Raw genomic sequence first — 21,196 nt, 5'->3', positions numbered from 1 at the left:
GCCATTGGAGCAAACAATTTTGAGCTGAAACCTCAGCTAGTTTCTCTGATGCAGCAGAACTGCAAGTTTCATGGACTTCCATCTGAAGATCCTTTTCAATTCTTAACTGAATTCTTGCAGATCTGTGATACTGTTAAGACTAATGGAGTAGATCCTGAAGTCTACAGGCTCATGCTTTTCCCTTTTGCTGTAAGAGACAGAGCTAGAGTGTGGTTGGACTCTCAACCCAAAGACAGCCTGAACTCTTGGGATAAGCTGGTCATGGCTTTCTTAGCCAAGTTCTTTCCTCCTCAAAAGCTGAGCAAGCTTAGAGTGGATGTTCAAATCTTCAGACAGAAAGAAGGTGAATCCCTCTATGAAGCTTGGGAAAGATACAAGCAGCTGACCAAAAAGTGTCCTTCTGACATGCTTTCAGAATGGACCATCCTGGATATATTCTATGATGGTTTATCTGAGCTATCAAAGATGTCATTGGATACTTCTGCAGGTGGATCCATTCACCTAAAGAAAATGCCTGCAGAAGCTCAAGAACTCATTGACATGGTTGCTAATAACCAGTTCATGTACACCTCTGAAAGGAATCATGTGAATAATGGGACGCCCATGAAGAAGGGAGTTCTTGAAATTGATACTCTAAATGCCATATTGGCTCAGAATAAAATATTGACTCAGCAAGTCAATATTATTTCTCAGAGTCTGAATGGAATGCAAGCTGCATCTAACAGTACTCAAGAGGCATCTTCTGAAGAAGAAGCTTATGATCCTGAAAACCCTGCAATAGCAGAGGTAAATTATATGGGTGAACCTTATGGAAACACCTATAATCCATCATGGAGAAATCATCCAAATCTCTCATGGAAGGATCAACAAAAGCCTCAACAAGGCTTTAATAATGGTGGAAGAAATAGGTTTAACAATAGTAAACTTTTTCCATCATCCACTCAGCAACAGATAGAGAATTCTGGACAAAATACCTCTAATTTAGCAAACTTAGTCTCTGATCTGTCCAAGGCCACTATAAGCTTCATGAATGAAACAAGGTCTTCCATTAGAAATTTGGAAGCACAAGTGGGACAGCTGAGTAAAAGGATCACTGAAATCCCTCCTAGTACTCTCCCAAGCAATACAGAAGAGAATCCAAAAGGAGAGTTCAAGGCCATTGAATTAATTACCATGGCCGAACCTGTCAGGGAGGTTAAGGACGTGAATCCCAGTGAGGAAGACCTCTTGGGACGTCCAGTGATCAATAAGGAGTTTCCCTCTGAGGAACCAAAGGAATCTGAGACTCATCTAGAGACCATAGAGATTCCATTGAACCTCCTTATGCCATTCATGAGCTCTGATGAGTATTCCTCTTCTGAAGAAAATGAAGATGTTACTGAAGAGCAAGCTGCCAAGTTTCTTGGTTCAATTATGAAGCTGAATACCAAATTATTTGGCATTGAAACTTGGGAAGATGAACCTCCCTTGTTCACCAATGAACTAAGTGATCTGGATCAACTGACATTGCCTCAGAAGAAACAGGATCCTGGAAAGTTCTTAATACCTTGTACCATAGGCACCATGATCTTTAAGGCTCTGTGTGACCTTGGTTCAGGAATAAACCTCATGCCCCTCTTTGTAATAGAGAAACTGGGAATCTTTAGGATGCAAGCCACTAAAATCTCATTAGAGATGGCAGACAACTCAAGAAAACAGGCTTATGGACAAGTAGAGGACGGGTTAGTAAATGTTAAAGGCCTTTACATCCCTGCTGATTTCATAGTCCTAGATACTGGGAAGGATGAGGATGAATTCATCATCCGTGGAAGACCCTTCCTAGCCACAGCAAGAGCTGTGATTGATGTGGACAGAGGAGAATTGATCCTTCAAATAAATGAGGACAACCTTGTGTTTACAACTCAAGGATCTCTCTCTGCATCCATGGAGAGGAAGCATAAAAAGCTTCTCTCAAAGCAGAGTCAAACAAAGCCCCCACAGTCAAACTCTAAGTTTGGTGTTGGGAGGCCACAACCAGACTCTAAGTTTGGTGTCAAACCCCCATATCCAAACTCTAAGTTTGGTGTTGGGAGGTCTCAACAAAGCTCTGCACATCTGTGAGGCTCCATGAGAGCCCACTGTCAAGCTATTGACATTAAAGAAGCGCTTGTTGGGAGGCAACCCAATGTTTATTTATCTAATTTTCATTGTTTTTCATGTTTTATTAGGTTCATGATCATGTGGAGTCACAAAATAAATATAAAAATTGAAAACGGAATCAAAAACAGCAGAAGAAAAATCACACCCTGGAGGAAGACCTTACTGGCGTTTAAATGCCAGTAAGAAGCATGTTTTGGGCGTTCAACGCCAGAACAGAGCATGGTTCTGGCGCTGAACGCCAGAAATGGGCAGCATCTGGGCGTTTGAACGCCAGAATTGCACCCTGGAGAAGAGCTGGCGCTGAACGCCCAGAACAAGCATGGTTCTGGCGTTCAACGCCAGAAATGGGCAACAAGTGGGCGTTCAACGCCCAGAACAAGCACCAATCTGGCGCTGAACGCCCAGAGTTGTGTGCAAGGGCATTTTGCATGCCTAATTTGGTGTAAGGTTGTAAATCCTTGAACACCTCGAGATCTGTGGACCCCACAGGATCCCCACCTACCTCCACTCACTTCTTCTCACCCCTCTTTCACACAATCCCATAAACACTCTTCCCCAAAACTCTTCACCAATCACCTCAATCTCTCTTCCCTATCACCACTTCACCACTTACATCCATCCACTCTTCCCCATAAACCTACCTCATAAACTCCACCTACCTTCAAAATTCAAAATCAATTTCCCACCCAAACCCACCCTTATGGCCGAAACTTACCCCCCTCCCTTCCCTATATATAGCCCTCCATTCTTCCTCATTTTCACACAACACAACCCCCTTTTCTCTTCTTGGCTGAAACACACCTCCCCCCTCTTCTCCATATTTTCTTCTTCTTCTTCATCTATTCTTTCTTCTCTTGCTCGAGGGCGAGCAAATTTCTAAGTTTGGTGTGGTAAAAGCATAAGCTTTTTGTTTTTCCATTACCATTGATGGCACCTAAGACCGAAGAATCCTCTAGAAAAGGGAAAGGGAAGACAAAAGCTTCCACCTCCGAGTCATGGGAGATGGAAAGATTCATCTCCAAAGCTCATCAAGACCACTTCTATGATGTTGTGGCCAAGAAGAAAGTGATCCCTGAGGTCCCTTTCAAGCTCAAGAGAAATGAGTATCCGAAGATCCGACATGAAATCCAAAGAAGAGGTTGGGAAGTCCTAACAAACCCCATCCAACAAGTCGGCATCCTAATGGTTCAAGAGTTCTATGCCAATGCATGGATCACTAGGAACCATGATCAAAGTAAGAACCCGAATCCAAAGAATTATGTTACAATGGTTCGGGGGAAATACTTAGATTTTAGCCCGGAGAATGTGAGGTTGGCGTTTAACTTGCCTATGATGCAAGGAGATGAACGCCCCTACACTAGAAGGGTCAACTTTAATCAAAGGTTGGACCAAGTCCTCATGGACATATGTGTGGAAGGAGCTCAATAGAAGATTGACTCCAAAGGCAAGCCGGTTCAACTAAGAAGACTGGACCTCAAGCCTGTGGCTAGAGGATGGTTGGAGTTCATCCAACGCTCCATCATCCCCACTAGCAACCGATCCAAAGTTACTGTGGATCGGGCCATCATGATCCATAGCATCATGATTGGAGAGGAAGTAGAAGTTCATGAAGTCATCTCCCTTGAACTCTACAAAATAGCCGAAAAGCCCTCCCTTGGGGCAAGGCTAGCTTTCCCTCATCTTATCTGCCATCTATGTTACTCAGCTGGAGCTTTCATTGAAGGAGACATTCCCATTGAGGAAGAGAAGCCCATCACTAAGAAAAGGATGGAGCAAGCAAGAGAGCCCATTCATGGATCTCAAGAGACGCATGAAGCTCATCACCATGAGATCCCGGAGATGCCTCAAATGCATTTTCCTCCACAAAACTATTGGGAGCAAATCAACATCTCCCTAGGAGAATTAAGTTCCAACATGGGACAATTAAGGGTGGAACATCAAGAGCACTCCATCATCCTTCATGAAATTAGAGAAGATCAAAAAGCAATGAGGGAGGAGCAACAAAGACAAGGAAGAGACATAGAAGAGCTCAAGGACATCATTGGTTCCTCAAGAAGGAAACGCCACCATCACTAAGGTGGACTCATTCCTTATTCTTACATTCTCTATTTTTCGTTTTCTATGTTAAGTGCTTATCTAAGTTTGTGTCTTATTACATGATCATTAGTATTTAGTAACTTTGTCTTAAAGTTATGAATGTCCTATGAATCCATCACCTTTCTTAAATGAAAAATGTTTTAATTCAAAAGAACAAGAAGTACATGAGTTTCGAATTTATCCTTGAACTTAGTTTAATTATATTGATGTGGTGACAATGCTTCTTGTTTTCTGAATGAATGCTTGAACAGTGCATATGTCTTTTGAAGTTGTTGTTTAAGAATGTTAAATATGTTGGCTCTTGAAAGAATGATGATAAGGAGACATGTTATTTGATAATCTGAAAAATCATAAAAATGATTCTTGAATCAAGAAAAAGCAGCAAAGAACAAAGCTTGCAGAAAAAAAAATAGCGAAAAAAAAATAGAAAGAAAAAGAAAAAGCAAGCAGAAAAAGCCAAAAGCTCTTAAAACCAAGAGGCAAGAGCAAAAAGCCAATAACCCTTAAAACCAAAAGGCAAGGGTAAATAAAAAGGATCCCAAGGCTTTGAGCATCAGTAGATAGGAGGGCCTAAAGGAATAAAATCCTGGCCTAAGCGGCTAAGCCAAGTTGTCCCTAACCATGTGCTTGTGGCGTGAAGGTGTCAAGTGAAAACTTGAGACTGAGCGGTTAAAGTCAAGGTCCAAAACAAAAAAAGAGTGTGCTTAAGAACCCTGGACACCTCTAATTGGGGACTTTAGCAAAGCTGAGTCACAATCTGAAAAGGTTCACCCAATTATGTGTCTGTGGCATTTATGTATCCGGTGGTAATACTGGAAAACAAAGTGCTTAGGGCCACGGCCAAGACTCATAAAATAGCTGTGTTCAAGAATCATCATACTGAACTAGGAGAATCAATAACACTATCTGAACTCTGAGTTCCTATAGATGCCAATCATTCTGAACCTCAATGGATAAAGTGAGATGCCAAAACTATTCAAGAGGCATAAAGCTACAAGTCCCGCTCATCTGATTGGAGCTATGTTTCATTGATAGTTTGGAATTTATAGTATATTTTCTTCTTTTTATCCTATTTGATTTTCAGTTGCTTGGGGACAAGCAACAATTTAAGTTTGGTGTTGTGATGAGCGGATAATTTATACGCTTTTTGGCATTGTTTTTAATATGTTTTTAGTAGAATCTAGTTACTTTTAGGGATGTTTTCATTAGTTTTTATGTTAAATTCACATTTCTGGACTTTACTATGAGTTTGTGTGTTTTTCTATGATTTCAGGTATTTTCTGGCTGAAATTGAGGGACTTGAGCAAAAATCAGATTCAGAGGTTGAAAAAGGACTGCTGATGCTGTTGGATTCTGACCTCCCTACACTCAAAATGGATTTTTTAGAGCTACAGAACTCAAAATGGCGCGCTTCTAATTGCGTTGGAAAGTAGACATCCAGGGCTTTCCATCAATATATAATAGTCTATACTTTGCCCAAGTTTAGACGACGCAAACTGGCGTTCAACGCCAGCTCTCTGCCCAATTCTGGCGTCCAGCGCCAGAAACAAGTTGCAAAGTGGAGTTCAACGCCCAAAATGGTACAAAAGCTGGCGTTCAACTCCAAAAATGACCTCTCCATGTGTAGACTTCAAGCTCAGCCCAAGCACACACCAAGTGGGCCCCGGAAGTGGATTTATGCATCAATTACTTACTTCTGTAAACCCTAGTAGCTAGTTTATTATAAATAGGACTTTTTATTATCATCTTCGGATCATCTTGGATTGTATTTTGATCCTGTGATCTCGTTTTGGGGGCTGGCCATCTCGGCCATGCCTGGACCTTTCACTTATGTATTTTCAACGGTAGAGTTTCTACACTCCATAGATTAAGGTGTGGAGCTCTGCTGTTCCTCAAAGATTAATGCAAAGTACTACTGTTTTTCTATTCAATTCAACTTATTCCGCTTCTAAGATATTCATTCGCACTTCAACCTGAATGTGATGAACGTGACAATCATCATCATTCCCTATGAACGCGTGCCTGACAACCACTTCCGTTCTACCTTAGATTGAATGAGTATCTCTTAGATCTCTTAATCAGAATCTAAGTGATATAAGCTAGATTGATGGCGGCATTCATGAGAGTCCGGAAAGTCTAAACCTTGTCTATGGTATTTCGAGTAGGACTCTGGGATTGAATGACTGTGACGAACTTCAAACTCGCGAATGCTGGGCGTAGTGACAGACGCAAAAGGATAGTAAATCCTATTCCAGTATGATCGAGAACCTCCAGATGATTAGCCATGCAGTGACAGCGCATCGGACCATTTTCACAGAGAGGAATAGGACGCAGCCATCGACAAGGGTGATGCCTCCAGACGATTAGCCGTGCTGTGACAGAGCATTTGGACCATTTTCCCGAGAGGATTAAAAGTAGCCATTGACAACGGCGATGTCCTTACATAAAGCCAGCCATGGAAAGGAGTAAGACTGATTGGATGAAGACAGCAGGAAAGCAGAGGTTCAGAGGAATGAAAGCATCTCTATGCGCTTATCTGAAATTCTCACCAATGATTTACATAAGTATTTCTATCCCTAGTTTATTATTAATATTCGAAAACTCCATAACTATTTTATATCCGCCTGACTGAGATTTACAAGGTGACCAAAGCTTGCTTCATACCAACAATCTCCGTGGGATCGACCCTTACTCACATAAGGTTTATTACTTGGACGACCCAGTGCACTTGCTGGTTAGTTGTATCGAAGTTGTGACAAATTATGAATTGAGATTAGAGCACCAAGTTTTTGGAGCCATTACCAGAGATCACAATTTCGTGCACCACAATCCCTCTTGGGCTTCTGGAAATCTTCGTGCCAAGAAAATAGGTGAATTCACCAAGGTCTTTGATCTTGAAGAGGTCCTAGAGGTACTATTTGATATGGTTGATTTCCTCAATATCATCACCTTCTAGCACAAGGTCATCAATGTACACCAAAATCACAGTCATATGCTTTGAATTGATCTTGGTAAACATGCTATAATCATGTTTGGATTGTACATAGCCCAGATTGGTGAGGGATGCTACAAGCTTAGTGTTCCACTGTCTACTCGCCTATTTCAGTCCATAGAGAGAGTGGTCCAATCTGCAAGCCAAGCCTTGTTATGGAAGTTGTAATCCTGGTGGAGGTTTCATGAATATTGTCTCATTTAAATCACCATGTAGGAACGTTGTGTTTACATCTAATTGGTGCAAATGCCACTGCTTTACAGCCGAAATAGCCATCACAACTCTAAACGTATTCATTTTTACCACTGGACTGAATGTGTCCTTATAGTCCCCTCCGCGAGTTTGCGAGAAACCCTGGGCCATAATCCGTGCCTTGTACCTCTCTATGGAGCCATCAGGGTTAAGTTTGAGTTTGAAGACCCATTTACAACCCACTACTTTCTTACCATCAAGGAGCTTAGTCAAAGTCCAGGTCTTCTTGTTCTTTAGAGCAAGAAGTTCATTATCAATGGCTGACTTCCAATTAGCATCTGTAACAGCATCATCATAATTCCTAGGTTCTACATGCATGAGTTTAGCTAATGGGTCTATTTTTAGTGAGGTACTTACTTGTGAGGCAGGATGCTATAAGGAAGAATTGGGAGTAGCTGAATCTATTGCAGAAGACATCAAACAATGAAAATCCTTCAGGTACGTTGGGGGGGCTTTTTTTGTCCTATTTGATCTTCTAAGACCAGTATGATCTTGATGAATCACCCCTGAGGCTTCAAATTCTGAGCCTCTGATAAATGCATCTAAAGGAGCATGATCATGAGTAATCTGGAACTCACTTGAATCAGAAACAATGTAATCAGAATATGATGCATGATTGTGCAACGTGGTATCTTGAACATCTGTTTGTGATGCAGGTGAATACGTGACAGTGTTATGCAATGGATTGTTAAAAGATGTATTGTGAGTAATGTCAAATGGATCTGTGAATGTAGTAGATGTATTTGATGGTGTGTGCTTTGTGCTTGACTAGGATCAGAGAATGCATTTAATGCAAAAGGCATAACATTTTCATAGAAGATAACATTTCTAGAGAGAAAGACATCCCTAGTTGATAGATCAAATAGCAAATAGCCCTTTGTCCCTGGTTTGTGCCCAAGATGTACACATTTTCGGGCCCTCTTATCAAGTTTCTTTCTATGAGCTGTCAAGATTGCAGCATATGCCAAGCAGCCAAACGCCCTGATATATTCAATCTCAGGTAATTTTCCTTTTAAAATTTCATAAGGAGAAACATTTTGTAATAGAATGCTAGGTATGCGATTAAGAATATGAATAGCTTGTGTTGCTGCATCTGTCTAGAAAATCTTTAGCATGTTTGCTTTGAACATTAATGCCCTAGTTATTTCTAAAATATGTTGATCCTTTCTTTCTACAATTCTATTTTGTTGAGGAGTCTCAACACATGTTGTTTGATGCACTATGCCTTTGGAATTGTAGAAAGAATTTAACTTGAATTCAAGGCCATTATCGATTCTCATCTTTTTTACAGAAACATTGAATTGTGTTTGAACAAGATTTATAAACTTTTGCACAAGAGAAGCTGTCTCAGCCTTTGATTTCATGAAAAAAATTCAAGTATATCTACTTTTGTCATCAATTACAGTCAAGAAATATTTGTGTCCTCCAATGAAAACTGTTCCAATGGGGCCCTAGATATCCATATGTACTAGCTCAAACAAATTCACAGACTTAGACATGCTAGAAGAAAATGAAAGTCGTTTTGTTTAGCATAGTGACAAGAGTCACAGGGTCCAATGTTCCCTTTATTTTAAAAAAAATTATATGATTTTTGCATCACATTTATTCTCTGAGATGGTATGTGACCTAGTCTAATATGCCAAATTGCTTCTGAATCATCTTTACTGGAATTGCAGGGCAAGACCATAGATGACAATGCTGATGTGATATTTGTTGCTATGACTGGTTTTAAATTCTCAAAAGCATACAATCCCCTTCTTTGTTCAGTTACTCCAATCCTCTTCTTGAAAACTGGATCCTGTATCTCACAATTGGAGTCATCAAAAATGAACTTGCATTTCAGATTATTAGTCAACTTCGATACTGATATCAAATTGAACTTAAATTTCAAAATAAACAATGCATGTACTAATTGAAATTGGGCAATAAACTCTATGGTACCAGCTATATCTGTGACATTTTGTGTTCCATCCGGTAGGTTTATATGCACATGTTTGATGTGGTATAGGCTTTTAAATGCACTAATTGAATATGAGACATGGTTAGTGGCTCCTGAGTCAATGACCCAAGAACAATGACTAAAAGTAGCTAATGACATGATGAATGCAATACCTTGGTTAGAGGGTAGCGTGGTGGTTTGATTATGACTTTGCTGTTGTGGTTTTTGCTTCTCTAGAAGTGCCAATAATGCCAACTTTTGATATGCAGAAAATGAGATCTTGGAGTCATGCTGAACTTTCTGAGGTGTATTGCTGACTTTTTCATCATTCTCATCAGCAATTATATTGTTGATTATGCTTCCTCCATTTTCAGTTCTCAAATGGGATGGAAAATCATGTGTCTTCAGTGGGACCACTTTTTCCACAAAGGATGCACTGCTTGTATCCTTGAGTTCAGCTGCCTCTTCCATAAGTGGTTCTACCACCTCTACCTTTGAAGCCTCTTCCCCCTCTCGTGTTTGAGCTTGCTTGGGGATTCATGGCATAATTCAACTTTGTGTCTGAGCTGGCCATCAAGGTTCTACATTCAAGTGGTTCCACATTTTGTCGTTCTTGTTGCAGAAACAATGAAAACGCAGCATCAACATCGGGAAGTGGCTTCATGAGCATTACCTGTGATCTTACAACTGCATATTGATCATTGAGGTCTCTTAGCATCCTAACCACACACATGTCTTCTTTATGCTTTCTCACAACATCAAGGCCACAGTCACACTCTCCAATACAAGACTTACAAGCTGGCACAGGAGAAAAATTGTCTAATTCTTCCTAGAGCCCCTTTAATTTGTTGAAATACGTAGTGATGCTCAAGTCACCCTGTTTGGTTGCAAACAACTTTTCTTGCAATTCTACAATTCTAAACAAGTCACCCTGACAATACCTGTGTTTTAGCGCATTCCAGATGTCAGCGGCATTCTTCACCACATGACACTTTGTGCTATCTCTGTACTCAAAGAAAGATTCAACCAAGACACAATATAGGTGTTGCACCTATCCCATGCCTCAAACAAAGAGTCTTCTTCTGCTGGTTTAGTAATGGAACCATCAACAAACTTTAATTTGTTTTTTGACTTCAACGCTCTCCACATAACTCTCTCCCATGCATGGTAATTATTTGCACCAAGAATTACTAAAACTAAAGGCACTCCTGGACTTTCTCCAGAATGCAGAAAATAAGGACTCACCAGATCCATGATCGGATTCACATTCGCACGGTTTGTAGCTGATTGACCTGATTCAACAGGTTTGCAAGAACTTGAATGTCAATGTTCTGCGAAACTTGTTCTGCCATTTCTGGTTCAATTTCTCAATTTCTCAAAGAAAACCTTCAATTTCCAAGGGTCGTCAAATTCTACTGACCAGATCCCAAGCTTCCATGCTCAAGATCCTTGCACAGTTGCACGATTCTTCAGATCAGGACCTTTCACACTCGATCTCGTGATCGGAGCCTCTACTTTAGTCCACACTCACCGCACCATGTTGAAACAGCCATGGATGAAGCAGAGCAACTCTTATCAACTCTGTCAAGTGAGTTCAAGTGTGAAGAGAAGAGAAAGAGAAGGAACGAAGCAAGAGAAGAGAGCAACAAGAAGAAGAGGGATCAACTAGCAGAGAAAGAGGAGAAGGAGAGAGAAGGAAAAATCTGATTTCATTGATAACATACTAACAACCTAACTAATTTCAGTTACACTAACTAATCCTTTTTATCTGATACAGTTACTGCACTATAGAGTCTTTATCATGTAACAAGTGGAGTGAATGAGTAGAGAAGACAGAGAATATCCTCCCACCACACACATTTTCGCGTCAACCATCTGCATAGGCGACACCTAGACGGGGGACAAATCTGAGGCTTCGAATATTATAGCGTCTCTAACCGTCGAATCTTCGCAAATTCAACTTTGTCCGTTGGATTAGCATGCCTCACAAATCTGAGGCTTTGATTTGGAGACCCATTCTTAGTCGTCCGATCATGTTGGAATCAAATCTAGTCGTCCATTGTTGCATGCATGCATGTCACTCTTGAAAGTAAATCCGAGAGTCCAATTTACAAGTAATATTGATCCTTAGATTTGTGTAGCTGAAAAACTGAGGCTTCGATTTACTTTCTGTTATTTTTTACACCCTTTAATTACACATAAATCTTCAATAATAATGAGAAACACCACTGTAATGACAATATCAAAATTAAACAACAAAAATATTCAACCAGAAGCCTCAAAAGCTTGTTGTGATTACATTTATCTATTTTAAAGTCACTGTTTTCTTTCTCTATGTCGCACTGAATTTTGACGATAACGATTGCAAAACTAAAGTAGAAAAAAAGTATTTTCAATTTCTTAGTGTGAAATTAAAAAAAAAAATTGTTCTTTCCTTAATTTCCATTGCATAATAAGTTGAAAGATAATGTATAACAACGAAATTTTAACAAGGAAAAGTATATGGAACCAACTAATAATCAGCCAATAATGAACAACATAATTAATTATAATTAGTTTTATTAATTTATAATTTAATTTGTTTTTTAAATTATTGTTGACCACGTTCAAAACATGAGGGAAGATACGCTAGTGATAAGAGAGAATCACGGAACAGATGCTTTGATCATTAATTAGTTGGTTCCATATAATTAATTATGTTTTATTAATGCATAACACATGAAACATAGAAATCATATCCAAAACCATCCAATTTACAAGAAAAAGAAACATCCGTGTGCCTATCAGTAGCAACATCCAATTAAAGTCACCGGTGCCTCTGGTTTACTAGTTGGCTGATTCTTGGCTTATATAGAGTTGGTTTCCTAGCATTGTTGTTTTAACAATGATTTAAAATGAAATATAAAAAAAGAAATCATAGATTTTATATTCTTTATTTGCTTAATATTATATAAAAGAGTAAAATATCGTTTTTGTCTCCAACTTTGGGATAAGTTTTAAAATTGTCCCTAACGTTTTAAAACTGGCTCAATGTTACGTTGTCCTAACATTAGGATCTGTAAACAGAATTGATGGCAGGACAAAATTGAGACGATTTTGAAACGTTAGGGACTTAAATAGGACGAAAACGTTAGGAACAAAAACGATACATAAAAATAAATTGTAATTTTATCCTTCAATAATATCAATTTTTTGCTGTACATAATTATTCAAATTTTTTTAACCACATCTAAGTAAATTAAATTTAATCACATTACTTTTATTCTAAATAAATTTATTTTTTTTATAATTTTACTTTTAAATATTTTTACTCATCATGGAATGTTTGTAGAATGACTAGTACATAAACTTGCAAAAAAGAAAAAAAATTATAGATATACAATAAAGTATAAATTGTACCTTTTGTCTCTAATGTATCGAAATTCTTTAATATTTAAGAGTAAAAATCTTTAAAAGTAAAATTATAAAAAAATAAATTTATTTAGAATGAAAATAATATGATTAAGTGTAATTTATTTCGATGTGATTAAAAAATAATTAAATAACTACATATTGTAAAAAATTAATATTATTGAAGGATAAAATTAAAATTTATTTTTATGTATCGTTTTTGTTCCAACGTTTTCGTTCTATTTACGTTTCTAACGTTTTAAAATCGTCTCAATTTTATCCCGTCATCAATCCTGTTAACAGATCCCTAATGACAAAACTAACGTTGAGTCAATTTTAAAACGTTGGAAACTTAAATAGGACCATTTAAACATTAAACTTACTCCAAGGAGACAAAAACACTACACTATATAACATTTATCTATCTTATACCATTTTCTAAAGACATATATTAAATTTATAAATTAAAAAATTATTAAAAATATAAAATTTAAATTATTAATCTATATATTTTATACTTATTAAATAAAAATATTTAAATTTTTTTACTAATACCAAGTTTTGGGAAAGTAGAAACCATTATTAAATACAAACACATAAGACTCTGTCACACGTACGCAAAGGCAGAGACCTAAGACTAATAAACAACGAAGAATTAAATAGGAATTAAGAGACAAACATCCATCATTTTCTTCCATCTAAAATACCAAATAGATACCAGCTTATGTCTTATCTCTTTCACGAGCCATGTGAAGTTTAATATCATATCATTTTCATGTTGTTAGCCAGGTGGCATACATGCAAATCCTTTATAATCAGTACGACAAACTATAATAACAAGAATCTACTATCATCCATCAACTATACTAACCATATATCATTAACTTCAATCTTAAGAAAATGGCTTGCACAAATTTGCAAGCACATGGCACCGATGAGTATACATTTCCAGACCCTTTTTTCCCAAGAGATTTAATTTGATCCAAACATGCCCTCTCTTAATTTATGACCCACACCAACCCACAGGCACAACCCTCCTCTCAAATTTATTTAGGTGGGACCCTTCCACCACCCACAAATAAGTAACAAACCCTACAATCCAAGAGGCATGGCCATAGTTACACTTATATCCTTCCCTACAAAATGCCCATAATCATAAAAATCCAAAGCTATCCACATTTCGACATTTCCCCTTTCTCAACATTTATATTTTATACTACTATATAATTTTAATTTAATAGTTAATAATAATTTATAACATAATAATATTGCAAGAAATTTAGGGTTATATATGTAAAAGCCCAATCTAGCACTTGTTCGGTGAGAATCCCACTAAATTGTGAGCGAGATCAAAGCTGACACGTGTCCCCTGTTGTTGTATGTTTCCCATGATAGACATAGACGACGTCGTAGGGGCAAAAGCAAAGCAATAAGTTCCCGACTCGTCGACCGGAATCAAATAATTCTTCGCCGGCAACAGCCACGACTTCCCTCCGCCGAAATGAAACGACACCGTTGGAACATCCACAGACTGCAAAGACGACAAGTCGTAGCACGTGTCGAAGATCGCGAACCCGTTCGTGGTACGCAGGTTCCGAGTCATGCTTCTGAACGCGTCGCGAACCGAGTTGTAGGCCTGAGTCTGGAGCCGAGTCACGGCGGTTCCGCAGTCCACAATGATCCCTCCACTTCCGGACTGGCCCACCGCAAACGTCTCCGGAGGAACGGAGATCATGTGTCCGCCGACGCTGACTCCAGCGAGCTGGACGTAGTAGAAGGTGTCGAGCTTCTGGTTCCTAAGAAGTGCTCCGGTGACCGAGTCAGCGGGTCGAGGCGAGTTGAACTCGAGCGTGGAGCTCTTTGGCGAGTCGCGGTCCACGAGGCAGTAGGAGAAGGACGTTGCCTTGATCTGCGAAGTTAGAGACAAAGGCCCGCCTCCAAGCCCGATCAGGCCTGCAGCAGCCACGAACAGGCCCTCGTTATCATGGCCGCAGCCCATTGCAACCTTGGCCACTGATCCGGAGTTGCCAAAAGAAACAGTTTCCGTCATGTACTCACCAACAGTAAAAGAGCCATCACCATATGAAACCTGTAATGAATCTGAATCAGCTTCTTTCATTTTTTCATATCTTTTTAGTAATATTACTCATAAAAACAAGATTATTCAAACCCACTCACTTGGTATAAGCACCTGCCGTTGCGACAAGCCGATACGTCTAAGGCCTGACACTGCTGGGCCTGGCAAGTTAGTGGGCTGTAAGAAGATGATAATGTCGGGTCGAAAACCGGGTCGGATTGTTGGTAGCAGTCAGAACAGGGCTTGCACTGAAGCCAGTTAACGTCGCTTCCAGTGTCGAGTGCCATGTAGAAAGGCTTTGAGGGTTGGCCCACGCCGACACGCGTGAAGTACTCGCCGGAGCCCATGCTGGTGCCGGAGGCCACCGGAGTGGATAGGTCTTCGGGTAGGAGTTCTGTTTGGGTGGGGTGAAGGTCCGATTTGGAGATGTTGTTGAGGGCAAAGTGGAGCTTGAGGTTGAGCGCGTCGACTCGGGCTGAGTCGCGGGCGAGTCGGGCCAAGACAAGGGACTTGTAGTCTTTGTGCTTGGCATTGAAGAGTGAATCTCTAGTGTGTAGATTAACAGAGAATGAAGACGAAGAAGTGGAAGTTGGGTTGATTTGTGCTTCTTGTTCTTGTTGAAGAGAAGTTTCTAGAAGCTGAGGATTAAGGGAGAGGACTTGTTGGGCTTGGTGGAGTGAAGCAGAGAGGTCTAGAACGGTGGTGGCGAATTCAGAAGGTGGGGCGCGTGAACAAGTAGGAGTAGGAACAAAAGAAAAAATGGTGAGGGAAAATGCTAAAGTGAGTAGAAGAAACGATGGCTTCAGATTCAAAGCCATTTTTCTTTTTAGTTTGGGGGGTGTGGTGTTGTGAGTTTGGGAGTGAAGTGCTTGGATTTATGGGTTTCAAAAGAGTGAGTGAGAGATAGAGAGTGAAAGCGAGAGCGAACTTGGTTGTTGAACGAGGGTAATTCTCTATGATGAAAAAGGTAAAGTTAGAACGGGGTTCGGGAATGCAACTATTTCGGCATCGTAGAACGCAAATTGCAAATTTTGTTTCTATTGCCAAATTGCTATGGTAAAGACGTATTCATGGTATATTTATATTAACATTAAGATCACACTATTTATTATATGATAATTACTCACGTAAAAATAACTAAAATAATAAATGGTATATAAAAAATAGCTGGAATTTATTTTTCCTATGCACAAATAAATCACTGCTGGTGGTAGTTAAATGCATTAACTAGTTTTGTTTAATTAATGTTGGAGTTGGTAGTTGAGAAGAAAAATAGTTTTTTATCCAATAGTACTAATTTTCTTTTTCTAGATTTTGTTAAATATCATCCAAAAAACTTAGTAGCTAAGATATTTTCACAAGGTAAAGTAATTTTTGTCTTGAATGTTTAGAGTAAATTTTATTTTAGTTTTTAATATTTTAATTATTTTATTTTTATTTTAAAATATTTAAAATAATATTAATATTTTAATAAATATAAAAAAAATTAAACTTGTTGAAAATGTGAAGATACGATAAGAAATTAAATAAATATAATTTTAATAAAAATATTATTAATAATATATTACTTTTGTTACATATTAGTAAAGAATTTGACGGTGGATTAATTATTTAATTATCATAATATTGATGTTATTTTAAACGTTTTGAAATAAAAATAAAATAATCAAAACCTTAAAAATTAAAATAAGATTTACTTTAAATATTAAGAACCAAAATAATAATTTATGTTTTTCACAAAAATATGAAAAGATTTTAACGTTTGAAATTATTAATGCATTAAAAGTAGTCAATTTTATAGAGGAAATATTTGTTTATATGTAAATAATTATCTTAGCCTTATTTTCTAGGTACAAATGATTATAGTCTTCGAGTTTATTAAGCAAACTAACTAAACAAGAAACTTGTTCTGATAAGAGAAAATATTTTGTCGTCTTAACCGGAAATTACTCGGTACTCCTGAGGCCAAGATAGTGTACATTTTCATTAATATTATAAGATGGTGCGTTTGAAATGAATCAATCCTAAGTCAAGTAGAGATGGTCGTAAATATATAGCTGCCACTAGGGGTTTACATGGGCTGGGTCGGGTTTGGCTTGACTCAAATTCGACCTGAAATATAGATTGGGTCTAATTTTTAGATCTTAATTCGATTCTAGACCCGATAAAATTTACGCACATTTGAGCTGGGTGAAAATCGGGTAAAAATCAAATAAAAACCGGGTCTTTAGCATATAAGAATCACATAATCTCTAACTATTATTTCACAATTCACATAGTAAAATTCACTTAAAAAAATATAACAAGAACCAATTCTTCTCTAAAATTAAAACATAATTATAATTAATATTAATATTGTCTAATAACACCAAATATCTAAATCAATACAAATAACACAATATTATGCATTAGTCTAAAGTCTTATGCATTTTAAATATAAAACATTAACTTATAATCTTATAATGACTAATAACATAAAATATTAAGATTTACAATATTTAAATTTCACATAAGAATAGTCATCATCCATCACTAATAACACAAAATATTAATTGTGTATGATGATCGGACTATCAGGCCAAGTTCGGGTGACCCGTACTATGACCTGGACCCAATCCGAAATAATGACCGGGTCTATTTTTAATACTTTTACCCGATTCTAGACCCAATAAAATCATACTAAATTAGCCCTTAAAGTGTTCGAGGTCGGATCAGATCTTCGAATCGAATCGAACCATGTACATCTCTAGCTGCCAACAATATTTAGTGATCACTTTATTCTAAATAGCTTGGAAGGATTGTGGTTTTCTAATTCTGATAAGAATTGTGGAATCAATGCAATTAATTGAGGGAGCAAAAATAGAGTAATGTTTGGAAGTTTTAATTTTTTTTTTTTTAAATATTTAAAAGAATTAAAATTTTAAAATATAAAATATAAATAATTAACATTTTTATTTAAAAATTATGAAAAATAATTAAAAAGATGAATTAAGATTTTTAAGTTTTTTTTCGTGAAAAGAATGTGTCATCTAGGTATGTGGCCTGGCTTTTAAGTTTTAAGTACTAAGTAACAAAATATCTTGAAGGAAAGAAAAAATCTCAAATAATCTATTCTCAATGCCGATTAATTTCTGTGCCGCGTTTGTACTGGATTTGATGGTTTCAGAACGTTTCGACCATTCAATAGTTTCATAATAAAATATGTTTAATAACTGCTAAATAATTCTTTTCTAATTTTAATTACAAATTAATCTCATATATTTTATTTAATTATAAAAAATATTTTTTATTTTATAAATTATTATTTTATCATTCATCTATTATGTTTATTAATAATCAAAATAAAAAACAATAACGAATTAGATCTTCTATTCATCGTAATAAATTTTTTGGCCATTCCAATTAATTAAAAGTTTATATTTCATTCGTGACGTTCGTCCTGAGATCGTGTTTCTTTGAAAATCAATCGATTGGATTATCAAAACAATCGATTGAATTTCAGGTTTCGCATAACTCAATCGATTAGACTGGTTATCACAAAACAATCGATTGAAAATTGCAAGGCAGCATGGTTTTCGCAAAAATCAATCTATTGGTTATATTACCCAATCGATTGAACGATGACTAAAATGTTGGTTTTTTAAAATTCAATTGATTGCTTATATTACCGAATAGATTGAAATTCAGTCTTCCCAAACTTCAATTGATTGAATTTTGCAGGGCATGCGGGATTTTTCTTATTCAATCTATTGGTCATATTACCAATAGATTGAAATCATCAAAACAATCTGATTTAGTTAATTCAATCGATTGGTTTTGCTATTCCCTCAATAAATTCATCTCCAAAATCTTGTTCAAATTCATATTATTTATCCATCATATCTTGGTCACATATTAACTCTTCTTGTTGGTTAATGTCATCGTCCTTACAGTATTATTCATCCATCTCAATGTCCGTAAATATATACCTGACATCTTCAAATTTTACCAATGAAAAAAATTCCAATACACTTCCTATAACACTAAAATCATTTTTACTTATCATTTAAAAAAATATCATTTTCCAAAATTCCATTTTTCAAATACGATTTTTTTTTATTTAGAGCGAATTAGCCGCACTCTATATTTTTTTTATAGAGTTCGTCTGACCTCCCGAACTCTATAACCCCGATGAATTTCACTCGAATTTTTTTCAAAACCAACAAAACTCAAATTTTTAAGCCATTATTATCGTCTACAAAGTAGCGTTTGGTGGAGAGACAGAGACGGAAAGACTGAGACTGAGAGACAAAGACTAAGAGACAGGGATTGAAATAAATCTCAGTATTCTGTTTGGTGCAAAATGAGAGAGAGGAATTGAAACAAGAATGAAACTCTAATTTAATTTGTACAAAGAGTAAATTTAGAATTAATTAATTGAAATGAAAGTATTTTAGGTATAAAATGTTATTAAAATTTCAGTCTCCATCTCTAAAAATTTTAGTCCCCTGTGTCCCTACTTTTTTGAGGTACTGCTGAAATTTGAGAGACAGAGACAGAAATTTTAGTACCAGTCTCTAAACTAACAAACACGATACTGAGTCTCAGTCTTTCAGTTTCTGTCTCAGTACCTCAAAACAAACGCTACCCAAGAGTACATAGGAGTACACAAAAATACACCGATAACAAGCATGGCTTTTTCAACACTAATGACAACCATTATCATCGTTTCCAGAAATACACATATACACGGAAACAAGGCATATTTAACCAGGATTTTTTCTCATTATAAATTAAAAAAAAACTATTATTTTTTCAATATTTTTGTGTACTCCTATGTACTCTGGAAACGATGATAATGGTTGTCATTGTCTATTGTAAAGTTTAAGAACTTGAGTTAGCCATTTTTTTTAGAATTTGAAGTGAAGTTCGTCGGGGTTAGGCAAACTCTATAAAAATTATAGTGCGACGAACTTATTTTGCATAAAAAAAAACTCATATTTGGGGAATTAAATTTAAAAATGGGGTTTTCGAAAATAATAATTTACTGAGGGGTAACAGAACCAATCGATTGAATTAACTAAACCCATATTGCTTTGATGATTTCAATCGATTGGGTAATATGACCAATCGATTGAATAAGAAAAATCTTACATGCCTTGCAAAATTCAATCGATTGGTTTGTGCATCCAATCAATTGAATTTTTAACAAAAACGATTTTTCCAACCCAATACGTATGTAATTGGATCAATGATAAAATTATAATCGATTAAGATTGTAAAATATTTATTACTATTAATGGAAGATCTAATTTATTATTGTTTTAGTTTTTTATTCTCAATAAACATGATAGATAAATGATAAAAAAATAAGGAAAATTCTAGGGCCAGCAACTTTATCAAATTATGGCCGGTATGTAACCAGCAAAGAAGTGAGCCATTGGATGAAATGTCATACTAATCTCACACTATTAAAAGCCTCATTGATGGCTATTTGATGGCTATAAATCTCAAAAATTGCTGACCCCTAGCATTTCTCAAAAAATAATTTATAAAATAAAAAATAAATTTTATAATTAAATAATATATAAAAGACTAAATTATAATTAAAATTAAATAAGAACTATTTAGCAATTATTAAAAAACTTAAAAAACATGTTTTATTATGGGACCATTTAATGGTCCAACATTCTGAGACCATCGAATCTTTTGCCCTTGTAATGGATGGAGCATTCTTTTTTAAAAGCCTTTCATAAACAAAAATGTAAAACTTTAATTTGTTTGGATGTCATTAAGAATAGAAGAAGATATTTCTTAATAAAAAAATGTTATTTTTTAGTGTATTTAATAAATTTTTAATAATAAAAATAAAGAATTAAAAAAACAAAAAATATTTAAACATAAAATTAATTTTATTTTTTTATAAGATTTTTTAAAAAAAAATTAAAAAATTTTTTTTTAAACTCACTCAGCAAACCCTAGTTTGAGTAGTTAATTAACCGGTAACCCACAATAGATGTACAAATTGTTCACTATACTAGCTAGTAAAGTATTACTGTGTTTATAATATTGAATATTCAAATCTTGAACCTCGTCAACAAATTAGTATTATCAAATGTGGTTTTTCATCAAACATTTTATAAGACAAAAGAAATATTATAGAATAAAAACTTATATTTGACAACACCATTTAAAAAAAATTAAAAGTCTATTTGACTAAAACTATTTGCTCACGGGAAGATTTCTTGTTCTCCCTATCCATTTAGATGCTATTAGCAAAAGTTTGTTGGCTAATATGCTATTAGTCTACCCTTTCTATATTGTTCATGCT

General features: G+C 36.2%; 1 protein-coding gene and 1 non-coding gene across 2 annotated transcripts; both read right to left on the bottom strand.

Annotated features, from left to right (window-relative positions):
* Positions 1–303: 303 nt before the first annotated feature.
* LOC112752929 (small nucleolar RNA R71) lies at positions 304–411 on the bottom strand. The gene has a single exon (XR_003177338.1). It is a non-coding gene; the product is annotated as a small nucleolar RNA R71 (small nucleolar RNA).
* Positions 412–13,659: 13,248 nt separating this feature from the next.
* LOC112751155 (protein ASPARTIC PROTEASE IN GUARD CELL 1) lies at positions 13,660–16,003 on the bottom strand. Its single transcript, XM_025800211.3, has 2 exons — positions 14,988–16,003; positions 13,660–14,898 (listed from the first exon to the last, which is right to left on the bottom strand). The coding sequence occupies exons 1-2, from the start codon at positions 15,702–15,704 to the stop codon at positions 14,116–14,118; spliced, it is 1,500 nt and encodes a 499-aa protein (XP_025655996.1). The 5' UTR covers positions 15,705–16,003; the 3' UTR covers positions 13,660–14,115.
* Positions 16,004–21,196: the final 5,193 nt, after the last annotated feature.

This window comes from Arachis hypogaea, chromosome 15 (genome assembly GCF_003086295.3).
Source record: "Arachis hypogaea cultivar Tifrunner chromosome 15, arahy.Tifrunner.gnm2.J5K5, whole genome shotgun sequence".
Taxonomy (NCBI): Eukaryota; Viridiplantae; Streptophyta; class Magnoliopsida; order Fabales; family Fabaceae; genus Arachis; species Arachis hypogaea.
Note: the sequence above shows the minus strand (reverse complement) of the source record. Positions and strands in the feature narration are given on the sequence as shown.